The 12,433-nt window shown below is 44.4% G+C and overlaps 1 protein-coding gene across 2 annotated transcripts in view; it reads right to left on the bottom strand.

Annotated features, from left to right (window-relative positions):
* Window positions 1–3,107: 3,107 nt before the first annotated feature.
* Window positions 3,108–12,433, bottom strand: part of cables1 (Cdk5 and Abl enzyme substrate 1) — a 46,364-nt gene continuing 37,038 nt past the window's right edge. For both annotated transcript variants that reach the window (XM_036519461.1, XM_036519462.1), the window contains 3 exons: window positions 5,973–6,079; window positions 5,139–5,346; window positions 3,108–4,661 (listed from right to left, as the gene is read on the bottom strand). In XM_036519461.1, the coding sequence (XP_036375354.1) occupies window positions 4,521–4,661; window positions 5,139–5,346; window positions 5,973–6,079 (456 nt within the window). In that variant the 3' untranslated portion in view covers window positions 3,108–4,520. The remainder of the gene's footprint in view (window positions 4,662–5,138; window positions 5,347–5,972; window positions 6,080–12,433) is intronic.

Below are 12,433 nucleotides of genomic sequence, written 5' to 3'. Positions count from 1 at the left end.
CAGTAGCAGAGCTTGCATCACCGCTAAAGCTTGCCTGACTTCCCTCCATTCATAAACATTGAGGATTATGGAAGAGCTTTTATGTAAGTATTTGATTACATATCTCAAGGATTGGGCCTGCCTCCGTTTTTAGCAGAAGTATGAATTAAATGTTATTTACCAAAGTTCTGCCCAGACTTCATTATAATTCCATTAGAGAAATACTGCCAAGACCCACAATTCAGATAACATCCCACCATTATGTCTCTTTGAATTTTAAAGCAATGCTGGTAATTGCACACCAGTTTTGAAACAGGATGTTCATTTTACATTGTTACGAATCGAAATGGTTTTGTAGTAGCTTGTAAACATGCTATCCTTTGATTGTTACTGCTGCTTGTCGGAACTGTTTTCGTTGGTTATTCCATTTCACAGGCAGCAATGTATTGGTAACATGAAAACAGAAGGACTTTATAATTAGTGGTTTTCAAATGCCATTCTACATTTGCGCTCCAAGAGAAATCTGCTGCTGGATTCCTATTTGCACAACAACCTACTGTTTCCATGGTGAATCTAGGGAATTTGATTTAATGTTAGACACAAATTGAAATGTTCCCCATTGCATTGCCCCAAAACCATAGTGCTACAGCTGTGAGCTGTTATTTGTTCATGCCAAATCAGTTTGGCTGCATGTTTTCCCTGTGTCCAGGCAAGGCAAACACACCATCTGTAGGCCATGGTCACTGCCGTTGATTTCCTATAGCAAAAGTAAATAAAAGGGAAACTCTCAAGCCATGGCAGTAATTTGAGCAATGTAATTGAGGAAAACCTTTTTTACTTAAGAATTTTCTCTCAAATAGTCTAAGGGACATCATCAAAACACACCAGAAAAGTCCATTATGTCTCTACTTCATGTATCTTGTGTGTTCCCATGATGCTCCTCTTGAGGAGTAATGGGAGGCCCAGTAATTTTCAAAAGGACAGTTCTTTCAGGACAAGTTTCTAGATGCAGCAGATGAAAAGAATTCTGCATTATTTGAAAAAGCAGACTGGATGGAAGGGCAGTGTTTTAATAACACGGAAGCCTTCTGAGGTGAAAGTAAGGACATATGTGAAGAAACAAAAAACCTCTTGTGGGAACAATTTCAACACCTTGTTTTATTGAACAAGCAAAGTAGTATATGTACACACACACATTTTGGGGAAAGTGTGAAAAAATCCGTTTGCTTCCTCGTAAATCCTAAAGTGCCGTGCCCAGGGGGCATCTGCAGTGTCCGGAGGGCCAACCAGACACCCGAAAGCGAGCACCCCCCTCCTGCGCGTTCTCTGCTGGCCTCTCTCTGAACGGTTCCATCCGATTTTGAAGAACACTGATTACGTACACGCGTCCACGCGTTAGCACACAAAGCGCTGTGACACCGGGAGCCGAGCGCATAGCCGGGCTGGCGTAATTTTCCGCGCTGTCCCGCCTAGCTAGCTCCGTCGCACACAGTCTCGTCTCTGCGCGAACCTCAATCAACACAGCTTTGGCTGAGCAGGAAAAAAAAAGCAACGCTGAGAACAGCATATTCCCTCAAGTTGTACTACCAAACTCAAAGCACTCCACGGTAAGCTTAACACTGCCTACTTCTACTGCTGGCAAATGTCCCCTTTTTCTCTTAAAGGCATAAATCTGATTGCTAATTGGTATTTCAATTTGTATCCAGTTATTCACAAAATTATAGATTATGAACATATACGCTATTACTAAAATGAAACACAAGTAAGGGAGGAGTCATATGGTAAATGGTTGCTCTGAACACTGTTCCAACTTGGATATAATTACTTTAAGTTGTTCTGAATTAAAACATAGAGGTTACTAAAGAGCACATATATTAGTGTCGTAACATATACATTGTTCACCTCATTGTATAGAAATGGCAGGGTACCAGTGCGAAACAGGTCACTGCCACTGCCGATTTCCGGTTGAAATTCCAAAATAATCAGCAGATCACTTGTAATAGCCGTTACTGGAGAGCACAACTGATGCTCTGTCCTGTTCAGAGCACACAGTGCGTAATCTGAAAATACTTAGCAATACCCTCAGAGAGAAGACGGCAGTGTTTCGACTGATTCTGGGACTGCCTTGAGCGTTCAACTTTTAAGACTGTGATCTGATTTTTTTTTTTTTTCTTACTGAAACTGATCACTGAAAGCACTGACAGCACCGTGGTGACGGACACTACAGCGTACTACCTCATCACACAGGCGACTCACTGACCTACAGTGCTCCGTGTCTACGTCGGCTACATCCGTGTCATTGGCCGTCAGCTACATGCCCTTCCCGCCTCCCCAAATCCTCGAAGTTAGCACCATAAACGTGCTGGTAATACACTCTAACATAGAGCACAGGGTAATGATCAAACACCGACAAGAGCGGGCCTCCGCATGTTCAAATGAAACCTTAAGAGGAAGTAGAAAAGTTTAAGTACAGAAACGTACGATACCATATGAAAACCCCGCTGCTAAACATTCAGCTGTCTGTTCATGTAAAACGCGTCTGCAACTAGCTAAAACCGCAAAGCTGAGATCGTTGAGAAACTGTTGGCTGAGAAGATAGGAATGGCCGGTAAAACACCTTACAGTGAAACGAGGAGACTAACATGGGAAGCTGAATTCCAAGCCTGCCCGTATCAGATCCTTCGGTGAGATTGGTTTGAATCAACTGAAATATATCACAAGCCGTTTTCACAAGAGTGTCATTGATTAGGAAACAAATGTACAGGCACCCCCCACCCCCCCCTTCGTAGGCATCTGTCTCCATGGTACCCATAAAGAAGTGCACTTCTAGTCAAGAGACTGAAAAAAGAGACATGCGCACAAAAGTCACTGTGAGAGATAACAGTCTCTTCTCCATCAGCTACAGAGTTAGAGCCTTCAGTGAGGCTTTTTTTCATCTTTATAAAAGAGCTCAAAGGCAACCCATCGACAGATTTAAAAAAAGAGAGCTTCTTCATTTAGGAAAAAGGGAAAAAAAAGTCAGTCTAGCCCACACCTTTGGCTATTGGTCCAACTTTGGCATCGAGGACCAAACAAAAAAGTTTTAGAACTGTGATATCTTAAAATAAGAGGAAATTATAGGAGGGCCATATTTACTAAAACGCTGTGTGTGAATTGCAGTTGGTTCTAGTGGTACAACAGCTTAAGATTAAGTGAGATTCTAAAAACAGTCATAATGTAGAACCACTTTTTGGGGATGACAGCACAATGCACATTGACCCTTGATTCTCATTGTAATTAGTTACCTTCTGATTCACTCCCAAGGTGAACCTTCTAAAACTGGGAAAAGATTTTTCACAGTAAATAGGCTTGATAGTATTCAATTAAATGTATGACATTAATGTTCATATTTCTGTGTATAAATGGTTAGAGCCCTGCATAGTGGGGGTGAAAGCAATGCTATTTACCTGTGACATATGCAGGTAATGACTGCACAGACCAGATGGGCAATAACTAAATGGAGATATCTTTCTATATTTACTGCATGGCTCCTGTTCCCTGCCACCTCTTCAAAATTTCTTTAGCTGTTCTTTTTTACCATTGTTGCAAAATAGACAGTATTCCAGATGTTTCTTTCATATTTTGTATATTGCTATACCAAAAATATAGTCCCCCATCTAAAACGTCTTAAGTTTTATATTTTCACACATTACATGGTCTTGTGTGAGGTAAGGTGCCATTCACCATGTGTTGTAATGCTCAGGGATGCTGTGGGGAAATGTGGTAACAGACTGTTTCCTTAAATTGATGGTGTAATTATCTGTTCTACATAACTGGTCAGAGTAAATTGGTTGTGAACTTCACGCTGAGTGTAACCGCAGTGAACCTGCGTCTTCATCTTTCCATCGTTTGCTTTAGTAAATCTGGCCCAGAATTCCTTAATTGCAAAGCGGGAGGCTCGCTGGGAGGGAGGCTTCAATCTCCCACTTTCTGTTCACAACAGCTTTGAAACCGGTGACACGTTTCTTAAAAAAGCTGTCACTTCCACCCCCCGTTGCAATCTTAGAATCTCAGAATCTTAACGGCGGTGTCACTTGCAACACATAGCAACCTGTAAGATCCTTAGCAACACAACTGCTTAGAGAAAAAAATCTTCAAGAACGTAAAAAAATGTACAAGTAGAAATCAGTCAGTTCTGGAAGAAAAAGCTTGAAACAAAAAAGGAAATGAAAAATGAAAAAAAATTGGAGGATGGTCAGCACCTCCTGTTATGCGCTGTTGTTTGTCTGTTGCCCAGAATGTCTGTGCAGAAATACGTTTTGGACATGTGTTTGTGGATTTTACTGAGTGCTGTTCTGAGGGGCGACTTGTGGGGCGGAGCCTCGGGGAATCTGTGATCGGCGGCTGTCAGGGGCTCAAGGGAACGGCTGGAATCCGGGTGGGGTGAAGCCTCGCGGGTGTCGGGCTCGGCCAAGGGCGGAGCCACCCAAGAGGGCGGGGCCTCGGGGAGCCCTTTATCAGGAGAGGGCGGCGGGCGGCGCTCTCCTGATGGGTAGCCAGCGCTAGGAGCTCTGCAGGAGGCGTCTGTAGTGGGGCATGATCTCGTGCTCTGGAAGGTGCAGGTTGAACTCCAGCGCCACCAGCACCGGGAACTCGAAGGCGATCAGCTCCCTCCGGTTCAGCCGGAATTTCTCCTCCAGTTTCTGCAACGCAACACATTTTAGAGGCTCACTCATCAGGAGAAAAAGTAACGATCACAGAGCCCAACATTTGCCATCAGCTCAGTGACACTGTAATACAAAAACAGCTCTGATGATTGGCCTGTATCCACTAACACAGAGGACAACTCGTCCACCTCAGGATCCTCAGCCTTTATCTACACCCTTGGAGGACTGTGTTGTATGTTCTCTTACTGCTCTTACTAATATTTGTTGTTAATATTTGCATATTAACATCAAATATTAACTAAGAGGTATGCTTTTGTGAAGAATATATTGAGTGCTTTGCTCTTGGGTGAAGACTGACATACGAGTCATCTTGAGACAGCCAAACTAAAAGTTTACAACCATTAGTCTTTATAACTTAGCCCCTGCTTTAAATAGGCCTGAGGAGGATTGGATGGGGGGTGGGGGAGAAGCCAGGAAGAGGAAGAGGAAGAGGAAGGGGATACTGGGACTCACATCTATCAAGTGCTTGACCTCGTGCTTCTTGAGGTCGCTGCCGATCTTGGCGGCCAGCAGCACGCAGGCGCCGGCGCACAGCTTGCGGTTCTGCTTGTTGAGCTTGCCCCTCAGCGCCAGCTTCTCGAAGTAGACGAACGCCATGGCCACCGTGGGCTCCTCGTACCCGCACTCCTCCTGGGCCAGCTTTCGGATCTCTCTCTTCAGGCTGGAGGGGGCAAAGACATAGAGGCCCTTCAGTTACGACAGCACCACACCGCTCATAACAGAGGGCCCCCAACCCCAGGCGCTTACAGGCAACATTTCTTAGTGGCTAAATAACACTGCTTTTAAGAGATCAGTATTCCTCATAGCAATTTCCTCTCCACTAATTAAGCTTATGAAAAGTCAGGTAACAATCATTAGGAGACCAGTTACATCGTCATTAGCAAGGTACCACTTAAGCCTGCAGTGTAATAACTGGTCATTACCCTTAATGTGATTCTACTGTGTTGATCATCTAAACACATCACACCACAAATTTAACCTATCAACTGCCTTGCATGTCTCCCTTCTTTAGTAATGGAATCCCTAACTCTTCTTCTCGGGGGCGGCAGTGTTGCACAGTGGTAAAGAGCAGGACTTGTAACTGAAAGGTTGCTGGTTCGATTACCCACTGGGGCACTGCTGCTGTACCTTTTTTCAAGATACTTAACCAACAATTGCCTCAGTAAATAAACAGATAACATGTAAAGACCTACATAAGTCACTCTGGATAAGAGAGTCTGTTAAATGCCAGTAATGTAATGTAACGTAAGGTAAGTTAACCAGTTTGTAACTCCATAGAGGCCATACCTCCTGATCTTGCTGAGGGTTAGCCGGATGTGGGGGAACTTCTCCTTGAAGGTCTCGTTCATGTCCTTCTTGAGGTCAGAGGGCTTCACGTACTCGATGACCGTGGTCTGAAAGAGAGATGGCGGCAGCGGAGGTGAGCAAGAGGTTGATGAGAGGCTGGCAAGGTCCCTGCACATGAGCGCACCGATACCACCAGGGACTAGATCAAGCGGCGGTTTCCATGAGGTCACTGCGACGCTCCTTGGGTGTGAGGACACCGGAGGCTTGTGTCGCGTTTCACCATTGGAGTGGAGGGATACACACACAGAACTGGTGGTGCGCTGTGTGGCGGGGACAGATACCGCCACCTCGACAAGTAGCGCCATGACGAGAGGACAGCAGCATCAAAACAAATCAAAGCAGAGCGTCTCGATACAGAAAAACGCCTGTGAGTTTATCATTTGTTGGGAGCACAAACACATCAAAACGGTAGTATTGTCTCAAAAACAAGAGCTTTAACCAAAATGGAATAAATTTCATTTGTTTCCTGTATATGAAAAAACTGTACTGCTTTAACAAATATTTGTGCTGTTAATTTCCTATTTCCACTGGCAAAAAGGATCTCCAAATCTCTCCCAACCATCTCCATGGAAACACTGCTACTCACCTACAACTGTGGGAGGTGGTCCTGGATATTGGATGTACTGGTGTCCTTTCTACACTGTGGCAGTGTTCATTTTTCTCATGTAAAACAGGAAGCCATGACTAATGACAAGGAGATCCAATCAGCACTCCCTTTTCAGCACTTCCTGTCTCTGTGGAGACAGTGGCCTTTGTGATATGATGCTAAATTGAGAGTGGTGGGGCATGCAGTTTTGAACTGTGGTTACAGCAGTGCTCAAATGAAACAAATATCCTGTCATAATGTTAAATTCACATGTACTCTGTGATAAGACTAGGCTGAATTGGATTGCAATTAAAATAGATTACTTGTGAATATGGGGTATAAATGTATAGATGTTTTCAAGCGACACTAAAAGCGGACTTATACAAATGGTTCACAATGCATTGGATTTTTGAAGAAAAATATCGCAAAAATATACCACCACAGTGAAAGGACTTCCTACTGATAAGAACATTACAAAAAAAAACTGCTTCAGCACACAAGATTACAGTGATGACACTGACCAGAAAAGGGACAGGAAATTGAACAAATATTTTATTTGAAGTTATGGTGCTCATTCTGGGCTTGCGTAACTGGCTTGACAGCGTACTTTCTTGAGGACGCAGTGTTTACTTGACCCTGCAGTCTCCTCTGTGTCTTCATCATTTCCAAAGTACCAAAGCAAATCTTGACACCTGGACATAGTACACCTTGTGCCATTTACGCCTTGAAAGAAATGGTGAAATTCTTCAAGGTCTCGGCCTTTGGGAAATGACCAAAAATTCAATGCGAGATCCAATTTGTGCCCGGCACAAACTGTCTGAGGGGAGGCTCTGTCCTCTGAACCAAAACATAAGCAGAAGCAGGACCTGACAACACAGCGTATCTTTTTACAGGGAGCGGGGCTGAGTATTGCTTTCACTGCTGGAATTCCTTTGGAAGATACACTAGCTGTATCTGCGAGAGGCTGAATCCGTAATGAGGGGAGGAAGTCTGGCCTTGAATGCATTTTTTAACGACTCCAAGAACATGTACTCCGCGAAGAGTAATGAAAACAGCACACAGGGGCAGGAGGGGGTACAGGGAGTATCTTGTTATTTTAAGGAGATAGAACAAACATCCTTTTTCGTACAAACACGAGACAGAGATTAAGATGGCTGAAGCCATTACAAAAGGAGCAGAAGGTTTATGGGCATTAGCGTTAGGCGTGATTGAGTAGCTGAGTGTTTTAAAAGCTAGAGGGAACAGAGAGAAAACACCGAGAGTGTTGATCCAAAGAGGACGGTCAGCAGGGTGGGGGCAGGGCTGACCAACCCTGTCAATCACTGGGGAAACACTAGCCCTCGGCCTCTTGCTGTTTCTCTGGGGACAGGATGATCCTCTTTCCCCTCAGTCCGACTGTGTGTTGAGACTGGGACAGGATAGGATGCCCACATGATCAGCCAATCAGGAGCCTATCAGAGCTGCTGCAGGGCCTGTGGGGGCATTTTGACTGTCACCCAGTATAAGTGCGGGACTATCCCAGAGGAGGACAGGACCTGTCACAGTGTGGGTGGAGGGCTATCTGGCCATACTTCACATGAGAGGCATCTCACTTTAGGTTTAGGCCTTTACGTTTCCTGGATAAAACCAGACACGTTGTCTGTCTGCCCTCAAACCAGGTCCAGAAAATGGACAGAATCATTTCCCTTTTGACACAGCCACAATAGAGTTCTTCTGATTTTCTCTATAAATGCTCAAGTACAAAACAGGAACGCAATTAGTATGTACGTAGCTTTCTACAGGTACAAAATTGTCATCAGTTCCCCTGACAGAAGTGTATGCTGCCTTGTTTCAGAATGAGTGAATCCTCTACACTGATATTTGTCATTTACATGCTGAGAGCCTACACAAGTTTAAATCTGCCTCCACAGAGACAACAGCCAACGTCTCTTCTATATTTTATAGTAGTATTTTAGCTTCTGTAGCTGATATAGCTCTATAACTTTACATAGTTTAAATCATTGAACCCAGACAGTTAAGGTTTTCAAGCTATGCTGTGACACTATATCTCAAAAACCTCATATGCTCACTTGTCACGCTACTGTTTCATGAAAAAAATGATGTTTCATGTGGATTTCTGGTCATAAAATAGAAATGCCCTCTGTTCTATAATTAGCTTGTACCACAGTAATAATACATGACTCTGAACTGAGCCGGCTGCACACAGCACAATGAAAGCTTTCCAATCTTTCTGCACAAAATGCAACAATGATCAGAAAAGAAAGACATGCTGAGGGTTATTCTTTTGAATGTACTTATTAGATAGATTCATATTTCACATTATCTTCTTAACTTGTTAACAACACTGACAAGATAGAAAATTAAAACAAAACACAAATAACCTGAAATTACTGAAAGGCATTACATTAACAGATTCATAAATCAGGATTATGGTCAGAACGAAGAGTGTGTGCAGTATTTGCCAGACTTCCTGGACTCTCCTGCAAAGCTGGGTTCAGTTCCATCTCAGCCGGTAAATTCAGGAAATTAACTGAAATTCAATTCATTAACTGAAAAACCTTCATAGAAAATTGCAGGCAATTTCAATCCATGAACTGAATCTTAATCCATACCTCTGAATTGACTGAACTGAAATGGAGATGACCCTGTCTCTGTCTCCAGTTCCTTCCCTGTGCTGTTGCAGGCCTTTTAGGCCCAAGAGTATACAGTGCTCGGCTGTGTTCACAGTGGAAAATCCCACTGCTTTTCCAGTGGGCGTTTGCAAGGTTGTGTCAGGAGGGGAGGGGGGTGGAGTTGAGGTGGGGTGGGGGGGGGGGCATCAGGACAGGACACCATGGTCTTGTTCCTCTCCCGAAATCCTAACGCAAGAATGTAGAGGCTTGAAGCTGGGGGGCAACAGCAATACAAGGCAGCCACAACTGTGCCGAGAGTACACGCATGAGTGAGGCAGCATGGGGGGAGGAAGGGGTGGGGGGGGGGGTGTCGTGCTGGTCTCTGGAAAGTAGGTGGGGTCGGCTCACGTCGTGACCGGGAACACAATGGCCAGATGAAAAGGCCACGCTTGAAGGGCTTCTCTCTCGGTTTGAGATGTAGTAATGACCCGTGCCTGTTCTTCTAATGATCCGAGCTGAAATGAGCCGTGTGCTCGAAATCCTGAGTGCCCTTTTTGCACATCAAAAGTTTCTGTTACCGCTCAGCCAATATTGACACAGGAGTACTGACACCGTGTTTTTCCCAGCATCAGTCAACACTCACAAAAACGTTATGGGGCTAATATTGCAGCCTAATGGTGAAACTGTGAAAGCATAGATTTATCATTTTCACTCAGTTTTGTGTTGTATTGACCAACTAACACCAAAACAATTTATCTGTGGTATATATTAGGGACAATTAATAACCTTGTATTATCATCCTAAGACTCGCCTTCCCTCTACACATCTCAATGGGGCAACCGACTGGGGATCCTGATTGGAAATGCAGTTGCCGTGGCACCCACCTTGGGACTACTGTGTATTTAAGCAGTGCACCACATGGAAACTACACACCTGAGCAGCCAGACACTATTGTCTGATTATTCAGCTGGTGCCCCCTTGCAGAGAAGGCCTGAGGCTGCACTGTCAGGAGGTCATGGGAGGACTAAAGAAGAATTTCAGTGAAAGACTGGTATCAGTTGCCTGCTACCGGTCTAGACTACGACCTTTCTATGACTGGGTACCAGACCAAGGAGGCCCCATAATGTATTTAAAGGTATTTAATTTGTTTTTTTTTGACAACAGCTGAAAATAGACTGATAGACAGCCAACCATTGTTCAATTTAAATGATCAAGCATGCCAGCTCTGCCTGTTTTGAGGCTTACATTTTTAAACTTTCTCCTTGCAAGAAATACAACTTTATTTTTTGTCAGATGCACCTGCAGCCCCGATACTGCAATCTGACAGTACTGATGTGTGTTGACCTGGATTAATGTGCTACTTGAGCCAAGTGGAATTCATGTGTGGGTCTAAAAAAGGACACTGCAAAGACATGCGCATAGTGATGATGCACACACTTCTATCAACAGTGACACTGGAGGAAGGCACTTACATGCATTTTGAGTCTAAATTCTTTCACAAGGTGACAAGCAGTGACCAATGTGATTTCAGTTCCAAAATTATCCAAGAAAAACCTGTATAGTGCCCCTTCAAACAAAAGTGAGTTTAAGTGGGGGTTGTAATTGTGAGCTTTGGTACTTTGCTGGGAACAGTGGCAATGCCAACAAACTGCGAAGGAATGGGGCAAGAAAGCAAGAAATGTGCCTGCCGAGAAATGTTTTTCCTCAAGATGCCGCATTCCAGGGAAATGAGGTCACAGCAGGTGACTCCGGACTCCTCCGCTGGATGCCCAATTAGTCAAAAATGCGACGAATGCACATGCTGCTAACGAGGTCACCGAGGCAAAAAAAGGTCTCCGGCCAGTGTGTCTGTCTGTCTGCTCACCTGCCTGTCTGTCTGTCAGCTGATGTGTGTGTCTGTCTGTCTGCTTGCCTGCCTGTTTGCCTCTCTGATACTATATATAAAACTCTGGAATTATGGGTCACGGTACAGACAAGCTGGTGGCTCTGCTTGCTGTTGCCATGGACACTGTCTTCCCAGAATGCACCCTGTCACATTTCTTGCAGACAACGCACAATATCATATCTTCCCTGATGGCACAGCTCTATGTTCTGTGGCTCTGGAGTGAACGTCAACTTGTTCCCATTACATGCCAGCATTGAAGCTGCTAGGAGCAGCATTGTATGTCTAAAGATGACTGCACATACACTGTGGATAGTACAGAAAAGCCCCAAAAATGCATCATACTCAAGGGTACAACAGCAGCATCCTGCCTGGGTATCAAAGGCTCAGCTCCTTAACCACTACACTACTACAGAAATGCAACATTAGCCTGTTTTCTGAAACCGCCTTGCCTGAAAGGTGCTACAGATAGCTACAGGAGCCAAATGCAGGCTAATGGGCCACAGATCAGCTTTTGTAGATGGAGATTACATCCATTATCTGTTTATCTGCAGCTCCGTAAAGCCTCTTAATACCCCTGCAGCGAGCTATGGTCTCTGATGTAACAGTTACAGATCATTGCAAACGTATGGACGAACATTTTTTTTTCCTGTATTTCAGTCCTTTGGTCCTGACAAGTAAATCTGGGGTGTACAGCTGGGAAAATCTAAAAAGAAGGTGAGCGTTCGATATTTAATTAAGTCACCAGAGGGCAAAAACCATACCTTAAGCTCTGCCAGGGGACTGAACAATGGACCTGCCATGGTGTTGCACAACAGGAGCATGGAAGTGTTCATGTATTGGGCATCATTCTATATACCCTGCCCCATCCCCATCACATTGTTGGTTATTTTCCAGGTTAGCAATGCTTTATAAAGTCACGAAAGTCATGTGCTCCGCTTGTCCCTGGCCCACGATGGATGCTGCAGATAAAGTCCTCTGCAGAGCCATTCAGATTGATACAAATCTCAATAGGAGGTATGGGCTTATTGTGTTACAGTGCAGGGGCAATAAAATTAGAGCTACACAGCTGGAATCCCCGCTGATATAAAAGCTAATAGCGAGCATTCTGCAAAATTGGTATTGAGTTTTTCAAACAAGTTTCACGATGAATTCAACAGGGCCACTGAGCCCAATAAAAGATATTAAATCCTGGAAAATGAGGGAAGAGACGGCAACTGAGCCGTTTAATCTTCCGCTCACGATTCGCGCTGAACCAAGAGCCCGTTCCCAAAGACGCGGAGTAAACAGACATCTAAGCGCGCCAAAGATCCACAGATGA

The sequence above is a fragment of the Megalops cyprinoides genome, chromosome 24 (genome assembly GCF_013368585.1).
Source record: "Megalops cyprinoides isolate fMegCyp1 chromosome 24, fMegCyp1.pri, whole genome shotgun sequence".
Lineage (NCBI taxonomy): Eukaryota > Metazoa > Chordata > Actinopteri > Elopiformes > Megalopidae > Megalops > Megalops cyprinoides.
The sequence above is the reverse complement of the archived record's forward strand: the minus strand, read 5'-3'. Positions and strand labels throughout refer to the sequence as shown.